Source organism: Scatophagus argus, chromosome 14 (assembly GCF_020382885.2).
Source record: "Scatophagus argus isolate fScaArg1 chromosome 14, fScaArg1.pri, whole genome shotgun sequence".
NCBI lineage: Eukaryota > Metazoa > Chordata > Actinopteri > Scatophagidae > Scatophagus > Scatophagus argus.
The window spans coordinates 18091111-18108291 of record NC_058506.1 but is presented as its reverse complement, the minus strand read 5'-3'; the positions used below and the strand labels follow the sequence as shown (position 1 = coordinate 18108291).

Here is a 17181-nt window from a genome sequence, read left to right as displayed (position 1 = left end):
CAGTTCATAAAAAAGTTGCATGCATGACTAATTGACACAGAAGGATTCTATATCTTATTGAGAATTATCAGAGAGAAATTTTCTGACCTCTGAATCGGATATTGATTTTCTGAATTGTGGGAATTTATTTAAAAAAAAAACAACCCTGGAATGGATCTTAAAATAAAATTTAAGTTAATAATAAATCATTTTAATCTTAGAATTGTGTTTATGAATACTGAGGTGAAATTTTAAAATATTCAGGATTAAATTGTGAATTGCGGTATTGTGAATTCAAAAAGAAATACATTTAGAATGAACTATATAAAATATTAGAGAACTAAATTGTGCCTTTTTTTTTTAGATTAATTTTAAAACTATTTTTTCCAGAGACTGAGACTGGCCAAACAACTAAGTAAAAGGAAAAGCGAGAAAATAAAAAACATCACGATATTACCTTTTATTTTATTTTCCTGTGGAAGAAAAGAGACCGTTAAATAAGAAACATCTACGTCCACCACAGCTCGAGTGTCATAAAATAATTCATTTATTTACGGAACTAAATAGAACTTCACATCCACTGCACGGGTTACATCTGCGTCCACATGACGCACAGTCTGGAACCTTTTTATGAAAGCTGTGCGTCAACATTCAGTCGAGTGTTCGTCTCCTCGGAGCGGACAGTCGCGTTCACTTTGAGGTAGATTCAGGAAATTCAATAGTTTTCTAAAAGCAACAACAGCCGGTGGAGTTTACAGTAACGGGAGCAAAAGCTAGGAGGAGGATGTCTCAAATATTCACCAAATTCAGCCAAGTGTCCACGTGTTTGGACCTGCTGGTCTTCACTTTTTACTTTACAAAGAAGCCTGTGGGATTAAAACTAAGCGATAATACAGATTCATTCATCAATTTACGGGTTGATTTACTAATATTTTAACTTAAAATATTTTTTAATAACTTGCAGGCATGAAGTATCAGTTTGTAACATTTTTGCAGCTCAACTTTCAGGCCAGAATACTTCACTGATTATGATAATTTAATTTCCCAGCGGCAATAAACGCGCTCCCAAACAAACTTTAGTTTAAGTCTGAATCAAAGCTGAGATAACTGAGCGTCAAACCTGCCCTCTGATTGGACAACAACCACCTGGAGAATCAACATTTTTCTCAGTCTTACTGTGGCTGTAATTTGGAACAATTTTCAAAACAATCCAGGTTGAAAAAAAAAATCATCATCCCAGTAATCTGAGCTAAAACTAAAAATAATCTCAGGTTTTCAACTCTGTAATGGCGCTCCTCTCAGACTCCGCTTTGTCCTTTTTTTATCATTTATTTATTTACTACTCCAGCGCCATCAGATGTGGACAACACCACCAACTCGACGCCGGATAAAACGCATTTTTAGGGCAGACAGATGTTTTTCGACACCGTGGCAACATCTGGTCTACAGTTCTGGAGGGGTGGGGACATCAAAAAGCAGAAATACCACAAATATCAAACAGCTACAGTCAGATTTAGCACACCGGGAGGGAAGAAGCGCCTCCTGCGCCTCGCCTCCGTGTTGGCCTTTAATTCACTCTCCTTTTGCGCTTCACTGCATGTGCACAGCGGTGTGTTTAGGTTCAACCAGTCAGTGGTTTTTATCTGATTTGAATCCAGAGTCTCTGAGGAGGGGGAGGAAGAGGAGGGTCACTGGTTGAGCTCCAGGGCCCAGACCTGCTGCGGCCACCCGGTCCGGCCCTTCACCTTCTTCTCGGCTCCTAACGACTCCTGCAGGCCGTCGGTCTGCAACACCAGAATTATCATGAGCAAACAGGGAGCTTAACGTCACCCTCTCTGGACCCCGCAACATCCCGCAACATAATCAGCTTAAGTCACAAGTTACGACAACATGGCAGACGGTGACGCAACCAGGGCCGTGACATCACAGGCCTTCGTGGGGTGAAGGCTGGCGAAAACTGGATCAGATAAACCACCAAAATACCAAATCTAAGAGAAAAACATTTGGTGTTTTTAAAATAAAGATGCATAAAATATGTTTCTAAAATAGTAATTTAGTAGGTAACTACAGGACGATTTATTCCTCACACATTACAGTGAAAACAAAGTTATCGACCTGCATGTGAGAGATTTTAAAAATGAAGGATGGAGTTATCATCTTTCATGTATGAAAATGTGTCTCATGCAGGATATGGATGTCATTATGGTCAAATATTTTGATTGTTTGATTTCAGTGTGTGTGTGAAGAGAAAAAGCCTGAATTTCCCAGCAGGATTTTAACGAGCATCAGATTTTTTAATATATTTATTTTAAATACTGAAGCTGTGATTTCTTCAAGAATTTTGCAGCCCCGTTCGAGCGGATCAAAACCCGCAAAATCTAAAATATAATTGGCTGCAACGTTACTGGATTTAGCCAATAAATCCTGCCTTGGATCAGTTTGTTTAAAATACTGGTCTGATTTAATAATTTCGTTGTGATTTGTAGTTTCTAATTCAGATCATAGTCGGACTGAAAACTGGGTTTATATTTAGGTTTTGGTTTTAAACTTTGGGGCTGAAATTTGAATCAATCTGATCATAAACTCAACTTTAAAATACTGACCTTTTATTTAAACTCAGTCTCCAAGTCTCCAGTTATTTTTTTAACGACTCAGAACTGATGAACTACTGAACTGTTCTGTTTCTTTACTCAACCCCAAAATCTCACGGGCTTTAACTTACCGGCTCCCGTTTTCTTTTCAGATCCCGGTTTTCAAATTTCTTAATCTCGGCCTTAAAGCCCTCCGTTTCCCCTGAGTCTTTGGCCAGGACGTCCATCAGGTATGCGATGTAACTGGTCGCCAGGCGTAAAGTTTTAATTTTAGACAGTTTGGTGTCCGCGGGAACGTTGGGGATACACTCCCTCAGCTCGGCGAAAGCTGTGTTGATGCTCTCCGTCCGCCTGCGCTCCTTCTTCGGCCCCGACGTCCTCCTCTTCCCCATCCCCGCCTGGAGCCCCTCCAGCCGCACGTCGTGCGTCGTTCCGGGCGCCCCGAGCTCCGCGGCCGGGTAGGGCGCCTGGATTTGGAAGTCCGGCGGCACCTCGCCGTGGTTCACCACCCAGCTCTGGAAGTAGGGCGCATCCTGGTGACACCGCTGGACGAACGGGAAGGGTTCGTGCATCAGGTGGTGGTGATGCTGGTAGCCCCCTATGAGGTTCATGCTGTGCGGGATCACGAACGTGCTCGTTGCCGTGTGGTGCGTCTGTCTCTGCTGCTGCCCCAAAACGGTCTCTGCTCGGGGATCCGCAGCCCACAGAGCTCATTCAAGACTTAAATATTATCCCCCCTGAATGCATTAACGAGTCGAGCCAAACGCACCCACCAAATTTACATCGTCGTCTTTCTGAAAAAGCGACTTCAGCTGAGCCCAAACAGGCCGTGAAAAGTTTGTAATTCCAGAGAGCAAATCTCGGCGACGTGACGGCCTCCACTTGTGTCTCTCTCTTGCGATCGTTTCCCGAAGAGGCTGCACGAGAAATTTGACCCCAATGAAGGTGTGAGGCCCCCAGGTTTATATGATTTGGATGTGAGCGTGGAAGGGAGGCAGCCAATAGAGAAAAAGCGCCCAGGATGGGAGGAGTGTCTGGAGAGGTTTGCAATAACATGCGCCATGGTGCCATAATCTCACGGCGCTGCGCAGGGAGCAAAGATCTGCAGGCTGGAGATGATTGTTGGCAACGAGCGCGCATGAGAGCAACAGTCTCGAGTTGTTGTTTCTTTTTTTTTTTTTTTAATGTTTGTTTGTCAGTGCGAGTTTTGCTTTGGAGAGGTTTTACGCACAGAATTTACGCACATTCTGTGCGTGATTGTTGCCATCAAGTGATGAAGATGCTGACTTGTGTTATTTTATTTGTTAACTAAAAACAAAACTGAGCTCCATGAACACAATAGGCAATAAAACAATCTACTCCGTTTGATTTTGAAGCGTTGGACATGACATTAAAAATGTTTTTCTTTTTTTAAAGAAAAGCTTTCTCTGCTTTAAATTATAATGTGTTTCAATACGCAGACATGCTGGTACATGAGCTGAAATTTAGTTAAAACGTTTTCTCATTTTACACATTCATTTTTGAAAAATTAACAAAATAACGGAAGGCAAATTAAACCATGATCTTTTAACTAATTAAATTTTTTATCCTTCTCCCTGCTTTGAATATACCCTCAATATGTGAAGCTGTTTGTCCGTTTTTCCTTCCTTCAGCCTGATGATTTTTTTGATTTTTTTTTTTTTTTATGGATTTTTCATATTTTCTAAAACTCGTAATGGTCCTTTGGTGCGCATATTATCAGATAGTTTCCTTTTCCAGTAATAACATGTAAGGTGTGTGTCAGAGCGCTCTGGGAAGTGTAAATGAACAGTTTGATGAATTATTTTTTGGGTTGCAGACGGAGTCCGCGGCCTGTTGTCGTCAGACCTCAGCAGTATAAGGAAAAGGCCCGCAGCTCCACTGAACATATCATCTTATCTCCATCGCCTGAAAACATTATCCCATTACATTACACGACCTTGACGCTATTTAGAAACCATTTAGGGCCGCGTCTTATCTAAATACAGTCATAAATCAGGAGGTGTCACCCCGCAGCGCGGCCCTGCTGCCCCGCACACCGTTTACAGCAGGCAGTGAATACACCACCAGTCACAGCTTCGTGTCCCCTGACTTTAGTTTAAAGTAAACAATTACTGCACTCAAGTACAACTTTGAGGTACTGCACTTGAGTATTTCCATTTTCGGCTGTTTAGTACTTCGTCTCCACTACAGTTCTGAGACAAATACTGTACTTTTTGTACGTTTGTACTCCGTTACATTTATTAGAAAGTTTTGGTTATTTTGCGGGTTTAATTTAATAAGACAAAACAAAAGCAACACATAAATTATGTTGTAATATTGTAGATTAAGATGAAACTTTCTTGATCCATTAAGTCGTTAAAACAAATTTACAGGCTTCAGTACAGTAATGCATCAATAAGTACAAAACTTTATTCTGAAATCTGCCATTCTGCGCAATGAGTGCTTTTACTTTGGTACTTAAAGTTTATTTTGACGCTAATGTTTTTGTACTTCAGAAAATAAAACCTCAAAAGTATTCCTACACTGTGGCATTTATTTTTTAATTTTACTGAAGTGCACAAATCTGCACAGCTTTTTTTTCTTTCCTCTTCAGATCTTTTTTCTCTAATGTCCTGATAAGCAAAGCTTTGGTTAATGATTGTATAGTTTTTCTTGGTTTCCACTCACTACTTTTTAGTTATGTTGTATTTATTTATTTATTTGATGTCCTCATTTCCTGTTTTATAAAGTACACGTGTGTAAATTGTAGTTCAGAGACAACTTTTCTTTTCCTTTTTGTTTCATTTGCAGATTTGTCCGTCAACATACGATGGAGTCCACGACACTAAAATGTCCTTAATTTCAGCACTTTAACCTCTGAACTCCACTTCATGGGTTTTCCATGTTGATCACATTACTGCAGTATTGTTTTGTATTCTGATTATCTTTAATATGAGCCTTGACTTGTGAGAAAGAAGAGCTTCACAGGATAAAACAGTAACAACAGAACGAAGAAAAACATCCACGAGGAGCCACGTTTACTGAGAGCTTAAAGAAGCAGAAGAAGTTTTCACTTTGTTCCTCAGTCAACTAAAAAGTGACAGGATGAATAGGAGAAGATGTGAAAGCCTCTGGTCTGCAGCCAGAATCCGCAGAGGGACTCACGGGGTCCTTGAGGTCCTGCAGTACCTGGACTCATCAGAGCTGAATTAAAAAGCCAAACATGCAGAGCTCAAATGAACTTTTGCTAATATGATCCAAACTTTTATTCAGTGCTTCACTTTTGAAATGTCAACAGGATGTTGCACGAAGCTGACTTGAGCGCGAATGTGGCATCACGAACAGCTGAAGACAACAACATGACTGATATTGTGTCCTTGTTTTGACACAAGCTGGTGTCCTCCTGTCCGTCCTGTTTGCCACTCACACGTCAGCTCCGCTGTCAGCATGAGAAACACCATGCGGCCTCCTGAAAGAAAACCTGACACTGTTGATTAAGACGTCCACTACGCAGAGATGAAATACAATCCTGGTCACATCCCCCCTCTTCCTCCTTCTCTTCCTCCTTCACTTTCTCCTCTCATTCTCTCTCCATTCTTTCTCTCCATGCATCACTTTGCACCAAACCTTTAACCAGAACCTTTCCCCTTCAAGAACTTTATGTCTTTTTTTTTCCACTTGCTATCGCTGGAGGTGCTGAAAGACCTGGGCAGCACTAATAGTCTCTTCATATTTTGCTTTCAGCCCCAATCGACTCTAGCCATCTCTCTCCCTCTCTCTCTCCAAAATAGGTCACAAGGAGCCATCTTGGCCATGTTATGAATTCTCCTCATAATTGTTTGTGTCATCATGTAGATTTTTCAATAGACACTGCTTCCCTCCTCTTCAGAGTGCTTACCCTCAACTCTAGATTTCCAAACAAATATTCGCCCTGATTCAAAGCCAAGCGCGCTCAGCACGGAAAACGCTGCCGAGCGCGCTCAGCTCCAACTGTTTATCATACAGGGGCTCCTACAGTGTATGTATCCACCTCTGGCGTGCAAAGACGCCGACACGCAAAGCTAATTAAACCCACTGGGGACAATTAGACATGGCGGCTCCTCCTCGTTCTGGGAAATGTGGGCAAAGTGGGTCATGCCAAGGCGGTTCAGGAGTCCCTCAGAGCCTGATGGGAGGAAAAAACCCTCTCAGTGTCCCCTGCAGCTAAAAAAAATGACCTCTTTCATTCATTTTATAAAGGTTCTGTACAGTTCTTTTCCATTCAAGGTCATTCTGAGGTCAGAGCTCATCTCATTGAGCTAACAGGATGTCGTGTTGGAGAAGAACTCATCACAAGTTAGGATAAAAGTATCTGAGCAAGTTTTAAATCTCAAACTTTACAATCCAGGATGTTCACTGCAGTCTTCATTTAGATAAACACAGGATTAAAGGCTTAGTTCACACAAATCACACACACACACAAAGACCCAGTGTCATTTGCCTCTGCTGCTAACCAGACATGCAAATCTATTTGGTTTTTTAAGATGTCTGTCTGAGCTTTTTGGAGTGCAGCCCAAGTAAAATGTTCCCACTTTACATTTCTGCAAACCGCAGATGGTAGTTTTGTCCTCTGCGTTTCATACACCTGAACAAGACGGCTGCCAAGCGAGAGACCACCATTCAAAACCACATCAACCGACAAACCAGCTCTTTTTAGCAAAAGCTGGTGCATTTTCCGTCCCTGTTTGTGATGATACAACCAGATATTTTCAGCAAAGACACGATGTTTTTCTAAGCCTGACCAAGTGGTTTTTGTGCCTAACCAGACCTTAAGTGTTGTCTCAATGCAAAACTGAAATGTGAAGTCTCAACATAATCCCTGGTTTACAGAAGCACACAGTGCCAGCATTTATTCTGATGGATGTTAACAGCTGGTGAAAACAGCAGCATTCAGAACTGGGATATTCTCACATCTCACTCTGTGGCCTGAGGGTTTAATCTAACCAAATCAGGAGAGATTAGAGGAAGACAAACTGTTTTGGTGAGTTTTATTATGTCTCAGTTGACTATTCACCCTGCAATAATCCCCCATCTCCTAGTACAATACATTATTATTATTATTATTATTATTATTTTACTGTTACTGTTTGTGAAAGCTTCTTTAAAATAAGTTTTTGGTTTTTATTTTTACATTGTATATCTTTTTCACTCGACCTACCTGCACCTTTATTTTGCTATCCTTGTGTTGCTGTGACAATTTCAATTTCACCAGTGTGGGGCTAATAAAAACCCATCTTATCTTATCTCTTATTGAACTATCACCTCTAGTGGTACAAGGTGGTATTACAGACAGAACAGGCAACTAGTTAGCATGCTAACAGTGGGTCTCTGCTACACAACACCTTCGTCAGCCCTGTTGTTTCTTCACAGTCTGTTGACATTAGTTCATCTTTTGAATGTTTTAAACTAAAATTCAGGTCATATTTGAGAAATTACCTTTCAGGGTGATGTAAATTATTTTGACCTAATACACACATCCTGCAGTGTCCCATGTATAAATCAGAATATCAGCGAGTTTTCAGTTTTAAAATGCACAAATCAGAATTATTTTGGCCTAATACACACATCCTGCAGTGTCCCATGTATAAATCAGAATATCAGCGAGTTTTCAGTTTTAAAAAGCACAAATCAGAGTCCACCTCCTCAGGACTAAAAGATGAAACCTTTTATTGTTCGTCCTCCAGGAGCTTCACCAGCCCATTGACTTTTACTGCAGCCACTTCATTGCTGTCTTTTTTTCTCCAGCTATCTCCTGCTTTCTAGTCTCATTATCTGGACGCAGAAAACTCTCCACCAGGTCAGAAAATGCCCTCTCCTCTTCTTACATATTTTATTCACTTGATAAGTGGCTGTCGTCTCCACGAACGTCTGCTCCAGTCCAGGCCATCCAGAAACCGTCCTCTAACTGCTGTAATTCTGCCCGTCCTCAGCCAATAAAGATAAGAGCAGGACGTCTGGAATGTGGACCGGAGAGGTGACAGAGCCGAGATGAAGGGACATAAACTCCAACACTTTCCGTGACAACCTTTTTGACTTTATTTTGTTTCTCTGACAAGTTTTATTTTTTATTTATTTTGCTGCTCTTATGAAAATATCCTTTGCTGTACAGAGTGTGTGACTTTTCAGCAGCAGCACTATTTTGTTTGGAATAAGAATGAAGTCTTTTGTATGTCAAGTCGCCTGGCTCAATGGACATTTTTGTGTTTTCATTGATATCAAACAGAGAAAATAATGTAGCTCCTTGGTTTTTGCCTGATAAATTATTAATCAGTTTTCAAAACTGGTGTCAGTTATTTCTGTGAGCGTCTGCTAATTCTACTCGCACTAAGATTGCAAGCAGTCTGTGCGACGCACAGGAAACATGAACAGTTTAAAAACGGGTGTTTGGTGGACCTTCATTGCCGACCAGAATTACACTTCCTGTTTCATCCATCACTGTAATGAGCACCTTTTCTGTTTGCTGAGACTGTTGTGAGTCAGTGTAAAGTTAATCCATAGTTATTCTGAGGATTCATAATATAAGATATCACCATAAAAAAAGATTATTTTCATTTTTCTGCTTCATGATTTGAAATACATTTTTATTTCTAGCCTTATTCTGAAAAATACAGAATTTTACTTTGAGCTTTTCAAGAGCATCCTGAGACTGATCGTTTCAGATGTCTTACAGACTAAATGATTAAGTGGCCAAATAAAAGAAGCAATGGATTTGTCAATCCGAGTGCCAGGCCTCACACGTTCAAGTCGATCCTCTCTTCATGCTTACACTGGTCAGAAGCATCAAGCCAAGCCTCCCCCTCCACACACACACACACACACACACACAGTCGGGTCCTGTGCTCTGGGCTGCTGGACCACCGGCGGGTCGGGCTCTAATGATTTCACAGCAGCAGATTTAACAGAGGGCGGCTGCTCTGTGTCAGACGAGCCCAGAGGCTTTAGAGTGGCTGACAGTCAAAACATGGACACGAAGGTTTGACCCTGAGAAAGGCGGCAGTGGAGACGTTCAGGGCCCGACTCCTCTGCAGGTCTCAGAGTGTGTGAGGAGCTGAACGGGAGCGACGCCTTTCGTAAGTCTGATCTACGAAACCCACCGTGGACGGGTTTTCTTAGTTTTGTTGTCACTCCTGTAATCTTACTGATGTCTTTATTGTGTAAAATTTTAAATATACAAGTTAAATTATTATTTACAAGAATAAATGCATCAATAAGGCTCCTGGTATTATATCAACATTTCATTTTTTATTAAACACACGGCCTGCGGTTTCTGCTGTCAGCCACCTCTCAACAAAAACAAAATGCATAAGCAGTGTAGGATCATGGGAAATTAGACATTAAAAGTTTTATTCATTTCCTTCCTCTCCCTCTGACTGGAAGTTTTAGCGACAGGAAATGAACTTTGTTGAAAACATTTGGGATAATGTACAGCAAAGGTTGAGTCCTTTTTAACATGGGAGCATCAAATGTCTTAAACCTTTTATTATTTTCTGCAGTTGCAGGTCAAAGCGTGTGTGTGTGTGTGTGTGTGTGTGTGTGCTGTGTTATGTTTTATTTGTGAATATGAAAGCTGCTGTGAAAGGCTTCATTAGCATCGCTAACTTTCAGCCATTTTATACCACAAGGAAATGTTCATGTTTAGCTGTTCAGCTGAAGTTTCATGCTTTAATGAACAATTATGAAATAAAATAAAATCTCCCTGTTAAGTGAGGACTGTGATCCAGTCAGGCTGGCACCTTTTCTGTCCGCTTTTATGTCTCCATTAAAGACTGAATCAATAAACTCACATTTTGTTCTGTGCTGTTGGTAGCTGCTACTCTGCTGTCTTTGTGACTGCAGTACGGAGAATAAAACCCGGAAATAGTGTTGTATCAGATGTATGTCATGAGCCTTTTGCTTTTGTTTTATCTTTTTGGTCTTTAAGTGCGTGTGTGCTTGTGAAAACAAAAGCTATACGGTCAAAGGAGAAATAACACGCAGATCCTCCTGAACAAACTCCTGCTGCTGTTATTTTTTAATTTCACGGAAACACCTTTAAAATACTGGGTGGTTGCACAATACTGGGCGACTACAGTATTGAAAATATGGAGTCTGCAGAAGCAGTTTCAAATAAAAAGTGACAGACGGATACAAGATGTGAGCTGTGAAAATCTACATTTGAAATTTATTTTTGGTGTGTTGATTTGTTTCCTCTTTTATCTCCTGAAGTCAAGTGGACGCGATGAAAGAAACTAAGTGGAAATTTATGGAGAATATCAACAGGTTAGCATTGATTTTACAAAGCAGACACCTTAAATGTCAGACAACTTGCTTCTCCTTCAGCTTTATAACATAATATGTAAAGAAATGTGTGTGTGTGATGGCTGTTGTGTGCAGAAACACTCTGTTGTGGTGTCTTGCTAACATAATTGCCCCACAGGCTCTTAATGGCAGAGGCAGCCAGTTAAAGTCCCCGCTTGTCCATTCATACTCGGCTCTCCTCGTTGCTCGCCTGCTCATTAAAACGGTGAATGGACCACAGATGTGCAGTTGCCCATTAGCTTTACCTGGAAGGAGCTTTTGGGTGAGGCGAAGTTCTGAAGCGAAGTTAAACACCAGGTCGAGGACTTCATTTCCCCGCTGAGGCCACCCAGGCTAGAAAATGTCCTCGCTCAGAGACGAGATGCATTGGTCCTCCAACAACAGATGTTACCTGCTGCAGGTGGACAAGCAGCGAGCTCAGAATGTTGTCATTGACAGGCTTATGGGTTTTTTATAACACAAATCTAGAGGATCTGCTCGTTGTGTCCTGCATCAATCATTGGCCAACAAACAGATCTTTCACACTTGGTTCTGCTTACAGGATCAATATGTCGAGCGTCGTCCCCTCATCTGCAGCAGAGCTTACTCAGTATTTTGTTGTGCATTTGGTTTATTGTGTTGGGAAAAATTGGGTCAAAAGAGCAGTTCTAAAAAGATAAAATGCACAAAAGTCACAGTTCACATGCTACTACGCACCAACATCATTCAAATCAAAAATAAAATAACAACACCACAATCAACTGCTTCAATCAGAAATGAGTAGGGGAATTTAGTCTGTGGAGGAAATGGAAGACCAGAGCCCATATTTCATTTCTTTAACTGGTTTTGGAAGAGGAAACAAAAATCCTCAAAGAAGGAAATTATTGGAAGTTGGTAAAGAAAAAATTTATCCATAGAGTTACTACCCTTTGTGGGTGGAGGTAGGTGGTCGTCTGTTTTTCATGGCTTGGACCCCTCAGAGGAAATCTTCATCCTGCATGATTCAGAGATATTTCAGACAGTTTCCTGTTTCTACAGGACAATGGCCCCGTTGTTGTGCCAGTTTTGGTATGAAAGAAGCTCCACCTCAACCCCATCTGACAGCTCTGGGATCAGCTGAAAACAGCAGCCAGATATTCATTCACTAACAGCAGTAATGTTCAGGTGTCCACATACTTTTGGCCACTCAGAGTGTTGAAGTGGCACAATCACAACATGCATACAATCCCTTTATTATGAAAAAAGCATTTACATTTGATCAAACTGGCTGCTCATTGTGACAAACTTTTTAAATGAGACTGACCTTCTCTCTCACACACACATACGTATGCACACACACACGCACACGCACACGCACACACACACACGCACACACACACACAGTCAGAGACCAGCTGGTGAAGACAGAGCAGTTAGCAGCTAGGGAGCAGATATTCTTCTCAGAGGTTGGTGGAGACCAAAACAGAGCTTGAAGAGAGAGAGAGAATACGTTGATCAGCTGGACAGAAAAATCTAACCATAAAGACAGAAGGTTGTCTGGCAGTTTCAAGCTGAAACTGCTAAAATTATTTACAGTGTGAGCTTAAAATGTCAAGTCTCCCACAAAATGTGACCTGCAGAGAAAGAGATCGCGAAATCATCGAGTGGAGTCTACCTGAGTGCAGAGGAAGCAGCGGCATGTTTCTAATAATATGTTTCTAATAAAATAAATCTGGTGTGTTTCAGCTGTTCAAAGTGTTGGACAGGTCAGCTCTGAGCATGTCCTGTCCCGAAAGCAGCAGCACTTTGTCTCAGCTGTCTCCTATCTGTAAAGAGCCTGAAATAGCCTGGCAGCTCTGTGTCCCGGCGGCATCAGGCCTCATGATAGTGTCACATCAGCTCGTGGAATGCAGTGACAAGCTCTCAAACTCAGATTGGATGCTTATCACAGCAACGTGAGCTCTGATTGGATGCTTATCACAGCCATACCCTGTGGCTAGCTGATGGAGTGACCTTTACGCTATCAGCACGGGATGCCATGGCGGGGCGAGGTGGCAGCGGTGGGACTTTCCCTGGCACTTTTTTCACACCTTTAGGCTCCGTCTCCAGACCTGCCAGCCAACAACAGGATTTTTACTGCAGCTGTGGCTCAGCGTGGACGCCGAGTGGAGAAACTTTTGGAAAATGAGGCAAAATTAAATTTGCTGACATTAGGGATCTGAAACAAAACGCAGGATTCTCCCACAGCCCCATGTGAAACCAGACGTAAACATTTCAACTCACTTCCATAAGTACTTACCAAACATTTTTAACTTGCATCATAATGGATGCAATGTAAGTACAACTGATTTCAAGTCTTTTCCTAAACCAAGTCAAACCTTGACTGAAGCCCATGAAACAAATGCGACGAAAGTCACCTGACGTCATCCTTTCCTGCATGGATAAAACTCATAAAAAGCTGCATAAAATGTTATGTAAATGTGTTTTTCTTTAAAAGTGCTGTGCTGTTTATACGCCATCCCATGAGGTCACGTTGGAACAAAGGTATGGTGTCGACCTTCAAAACTGCTGCTGCCAGACGGGTAGATGAAGATTTTTTCCTACTGTGATAATATCATATCTAAACTTGGTTTTTATATTAACATACTGATTAGTGTTTCCAGAGGCAGAGCTGGTTGGAGAATCGTCGGGTGTAATTCTGAGGCCAGAACATAAATCTGACCGTGAGTGCTTTGTGGCTGCCCAGGTCAGTCCTCCTGTGGGAAAAGGGAGATGAGAGCCTCGGGGTCAATCTGGGCTAAGCCCTGCTGGTGCCAGTGGACCTCCTGGTTCCCCTGACAGACCTTGGGCATCAGACCCAGGTCAAACACTCTCTAGGAAAGTTACTGTTTGTTTCAGCCTGCTGGGTGTAACACAAGAGGTAACGACATCAGGCAAGCTGTCAGATCATCCGATCAAATCATCTTCCAAATGTTTCTGTGATGCAAACCAAACGCAGGCCGGGCTGAGACAAAGTGTTTTATTTTGGGCATGTGAAAAGTAAATATAGATCAAGGTTTTCATTCAGGGTGGGACCTTGCTAATTGTTGTGTTAGAGCATCTTCTTCCATCTTCACCACAAACAGCTCATTCACAACATTTTATTGGCTGAAAGAAAAATGATTCCAGCAAGAAATACATCGTTTGGATTTAACAGCATTTCAGAGTAAACAGTTTTATAGAGCCTGGAGTGTGTGTAGTTTAAATCAAAGCCCATCACAGAACTTCCAAATCTGCTGTTTTATACCTTTTATGCATGAACATGCCCTCACAGACGGGTTTTAGTCACGTTATATTTCAGCACAACATCCTTCTTAACTCTCTGACTCCCCTGGAAGTTACAGCGACAGGAAATGAAACCCAGCGTGCCAAGTGTAAAACAAAGGTCTGTCATTCTTAGACACTTTAATGTGGAGATTAGAGACTATCCTCAAACAACTGATCTATAATCAGTGGAAATGTTAGGCTTTTTCAAAAACTCTCAGTCATCTGTTCCAGCATCTCCTTTGTGAGAATTTGCTGATATTTTGTTTTGTGTTTTCAGATTTTTTTGGAATATAATCAGACTATTCTCCATCCTCTTCAGTCTGAGGACCCACCATCAGACTGGGCCCCAGTCTGGCTCGTCCCCGCAGCTGCTCAGACTACAGGAAGTAACTGCAGAATCACCAAGATTATTAGACACGTAGCTTCACCTGGATGTATTTTCATCAGCAGACTGTGGAGCCTCTCGTGATTCTGTTTACTTCCTGAGATCTTATTTTGCACTGAGCTCTGACTGCCTTGTTGGTAGAGTTCTGATCACTTATCTTTATGGATTTAAGAGTCTGTTCATGCTGATAATTGCTGCCTTCGTTTTATTTGAAAGTCGGGCCCCCACGCTGTCTCTGGCCCTCGGACAAATAGCTGATGACCCCTGCATGATGTAAACCCACAGGGGCTGCAAACAGACCACAATGCCATGCAGCTGTGTGGTGACTCCAGCTTGATACTAACTGAGAAACACTCCACACTTTCAGCTGTAGCCCCCTCACACACATCTCAGTCACTTTTTATTTTCAGGGATTTCTGTGTTTACGTTCTCTCATAGCTCTGACCACACCTGACGACTACTCAAGAGAGACAGTTTGGAGTTTCCCTTAAACGCTGAAAAACCTGCAGGCACTGATGGAGTCAACCCGAACACGACCAGAACTTAGCCGAGCTGAGTCCAGTAACACTGAGTGCAGGTTTGGGAGCTCGGCTCAGGCGCTCTGCAGCCGCACCATTTTCCCATTCCCCGGCTTTTCCATGTCTGCTTTGCTCTGCTGCCTCGTTCATGAGGAAAAACAGACGCCTCCTCTGCCGCCACCCTCCCCCCCTCCTCACCCTTCTCCTCCTCTGCCGGCTTTCTTCTCTTCCCCCCCTTTGCCCCTTGGGCTTTTTTTATGGCAGGGCTTCTAACACATGACCTCTGCCATGCATTAGACTGCATGTACACGTCTGTACACAACAAAATACAACAAGAACAGCATGTGATAAAGTATGAGAAAGAGTTTTTGTTACTCAGATCTTTCTGTGAGGTGCATCCAGCTCCCCAAGTCCCCATCTCTGCCAGTTTTCAGCAGCAATAACGCAGATTTATCTCCTTCAAAACACATTTGTACTGTAATCCAATCAAAGAGCAGCCTCAGAGAGTAAGAAATCATCTTTGCCTCGTGGAGATTTTCATTCGGCTCTTTTCTTTTCTTATTCCGCCCGTGTCGCCTCGTCTGGACAATGGCTTCTGTGGATCGTCCGGCCCGCCGCCGCGTTATGCACACTGACAAGCTGTAATTTGGTGTACACATTTACCTCATTTGCATGAGAAGCATTTGTGCTGCCTGCCACCGAACTGAACGAATTACTGTAGCGGTTGTTCTCAGTCTAAATATCGGAGGCTAAATTAATGAGCGATGCTGGGAAGTGAGGGAGGTGCTCATTACAACAGAGCAGCCCTTTGTCCGGTCACGGCCTTCGGTGTCTCCTTGTCCATGACTTTCAGGTGAGTGACGTCAGCGTTTCGTTGAGGCTGCCATTTTGACTCCTGAACTGCCTCATCATCACAACCACAGAGCAAAAGACAAGCGGCTCCATAGAGGAACAAGTATCACCCAACTGAGAGGCGCATTGACAGGAAGTGATGCAGTGGGGGGAAGTGCGCAGATCATTTACTTCATTTACGAATACGACACTGTAAAAATACTCTGTTATAAGTAAAGTTCCTGCATTTAATGTGTTACGTGTGTGTTACGTAGGCAAAAGTATGCCAGTCTAATCAGGAAAAAGTACTTTTATGTACATTAGGTGACTGTTATATCTAATCTCTGATCAGATGATTGAGACTATTGCGTTAAGGTAAAAGCTTGATTTTACTGTTGGAGTTGGCTGAGTTTATTTTGAATGATTTTGTACAGGACTGCAACTGATGATTCCTTTCATTTTGGATTCATCTACTGTTTATTTTCTCCATTAAAGCATTGACTGTTTGGTTTGTTAAGACAGTGAAAAATGTGGTCAGCAACCCCACTGATCACTTCAACTGTGCTTGTTAATCCTGTTGGGTGCTTCATTTTTCTAACAAAACAGATTTTATAAACTCTTAATATGTTTTGTGTCAAAATCTTCACTTGTAAAGTAACTAAGGTGCCAGATAAACGTAGTACAACATTTCCTTCTGAAATTTGTCCCTTAAAAGTTCAATCAGTTTCATTCATTATAACATTGCCCAAAAAGAGAGTTTTACAGTCCGTGATGGTCCTTAAAATAAGAAACAGAAAAATCAAAGGAGTAACAAAAAGGTAGCAGAGCTTCTGCAGATCTGCTGATAGCATTAAACTTTACACAAGAACAGATTAAATCAAACAATTAAAAATAAAATACTGAGGATGCAAACAATGCTTTATAAAACAAAAATGACACAAAAAGCTAATTGTAGTTTTATCAGTGATGGCTGTGGATACTGAAAAATCATTTATAAATCTTTAAAAGTCTTATTTATAACGCAAGAAATTGATTTTTTTTCCATACTTTCCATCCAGACTTTCCAAGGCCTCTGTCCTTTCCTCTTGGCACTTAGAAAGAATTTCAGACAAAATCCAAAGGAGGCGTTTCAGTTAAATTAATTAAATATCACCGCACAATTTATTTACTGATGACATTTTGATTCGCTCAAAGTTCGGGAAACTGAATCCCGCCTTTGCTTAAATTCTTATTCATATTCAATAAAATTAATCTAAAAGAAGAACTACAGGGGATG

General features: G+C 41.7%; 1 protein-coding gene across 1 annotated transcript; it reads right to left on the bottom strand.

Annotated features, from left to right (window-relative positions):
- Positions 1-424: 424 nt before the first annotated feature.
- LOC124071180 (heart- and neural crest derivatives-expressed protein 1-like) lies at positions 425-3526 on the bottom strand. The gene is made up of 2 exons (XM_046411661.1): positions 2702-3526; positions 425-1763 (listed from the first exon to the last, which is right to left on the bottom strand). Exons 1-2 carry the CDS (start codon positions 3179-3181, stop codon positions 1668-1670), a joined length of 576 nt encoding a protein of 191 aa, XP_046267617.1. The 5' UTR covers positions 3182-3526; the 3' UTR covers positions 425-1667.
- Positions 3527-17181: the final 13655 nt, after the last annotated feature.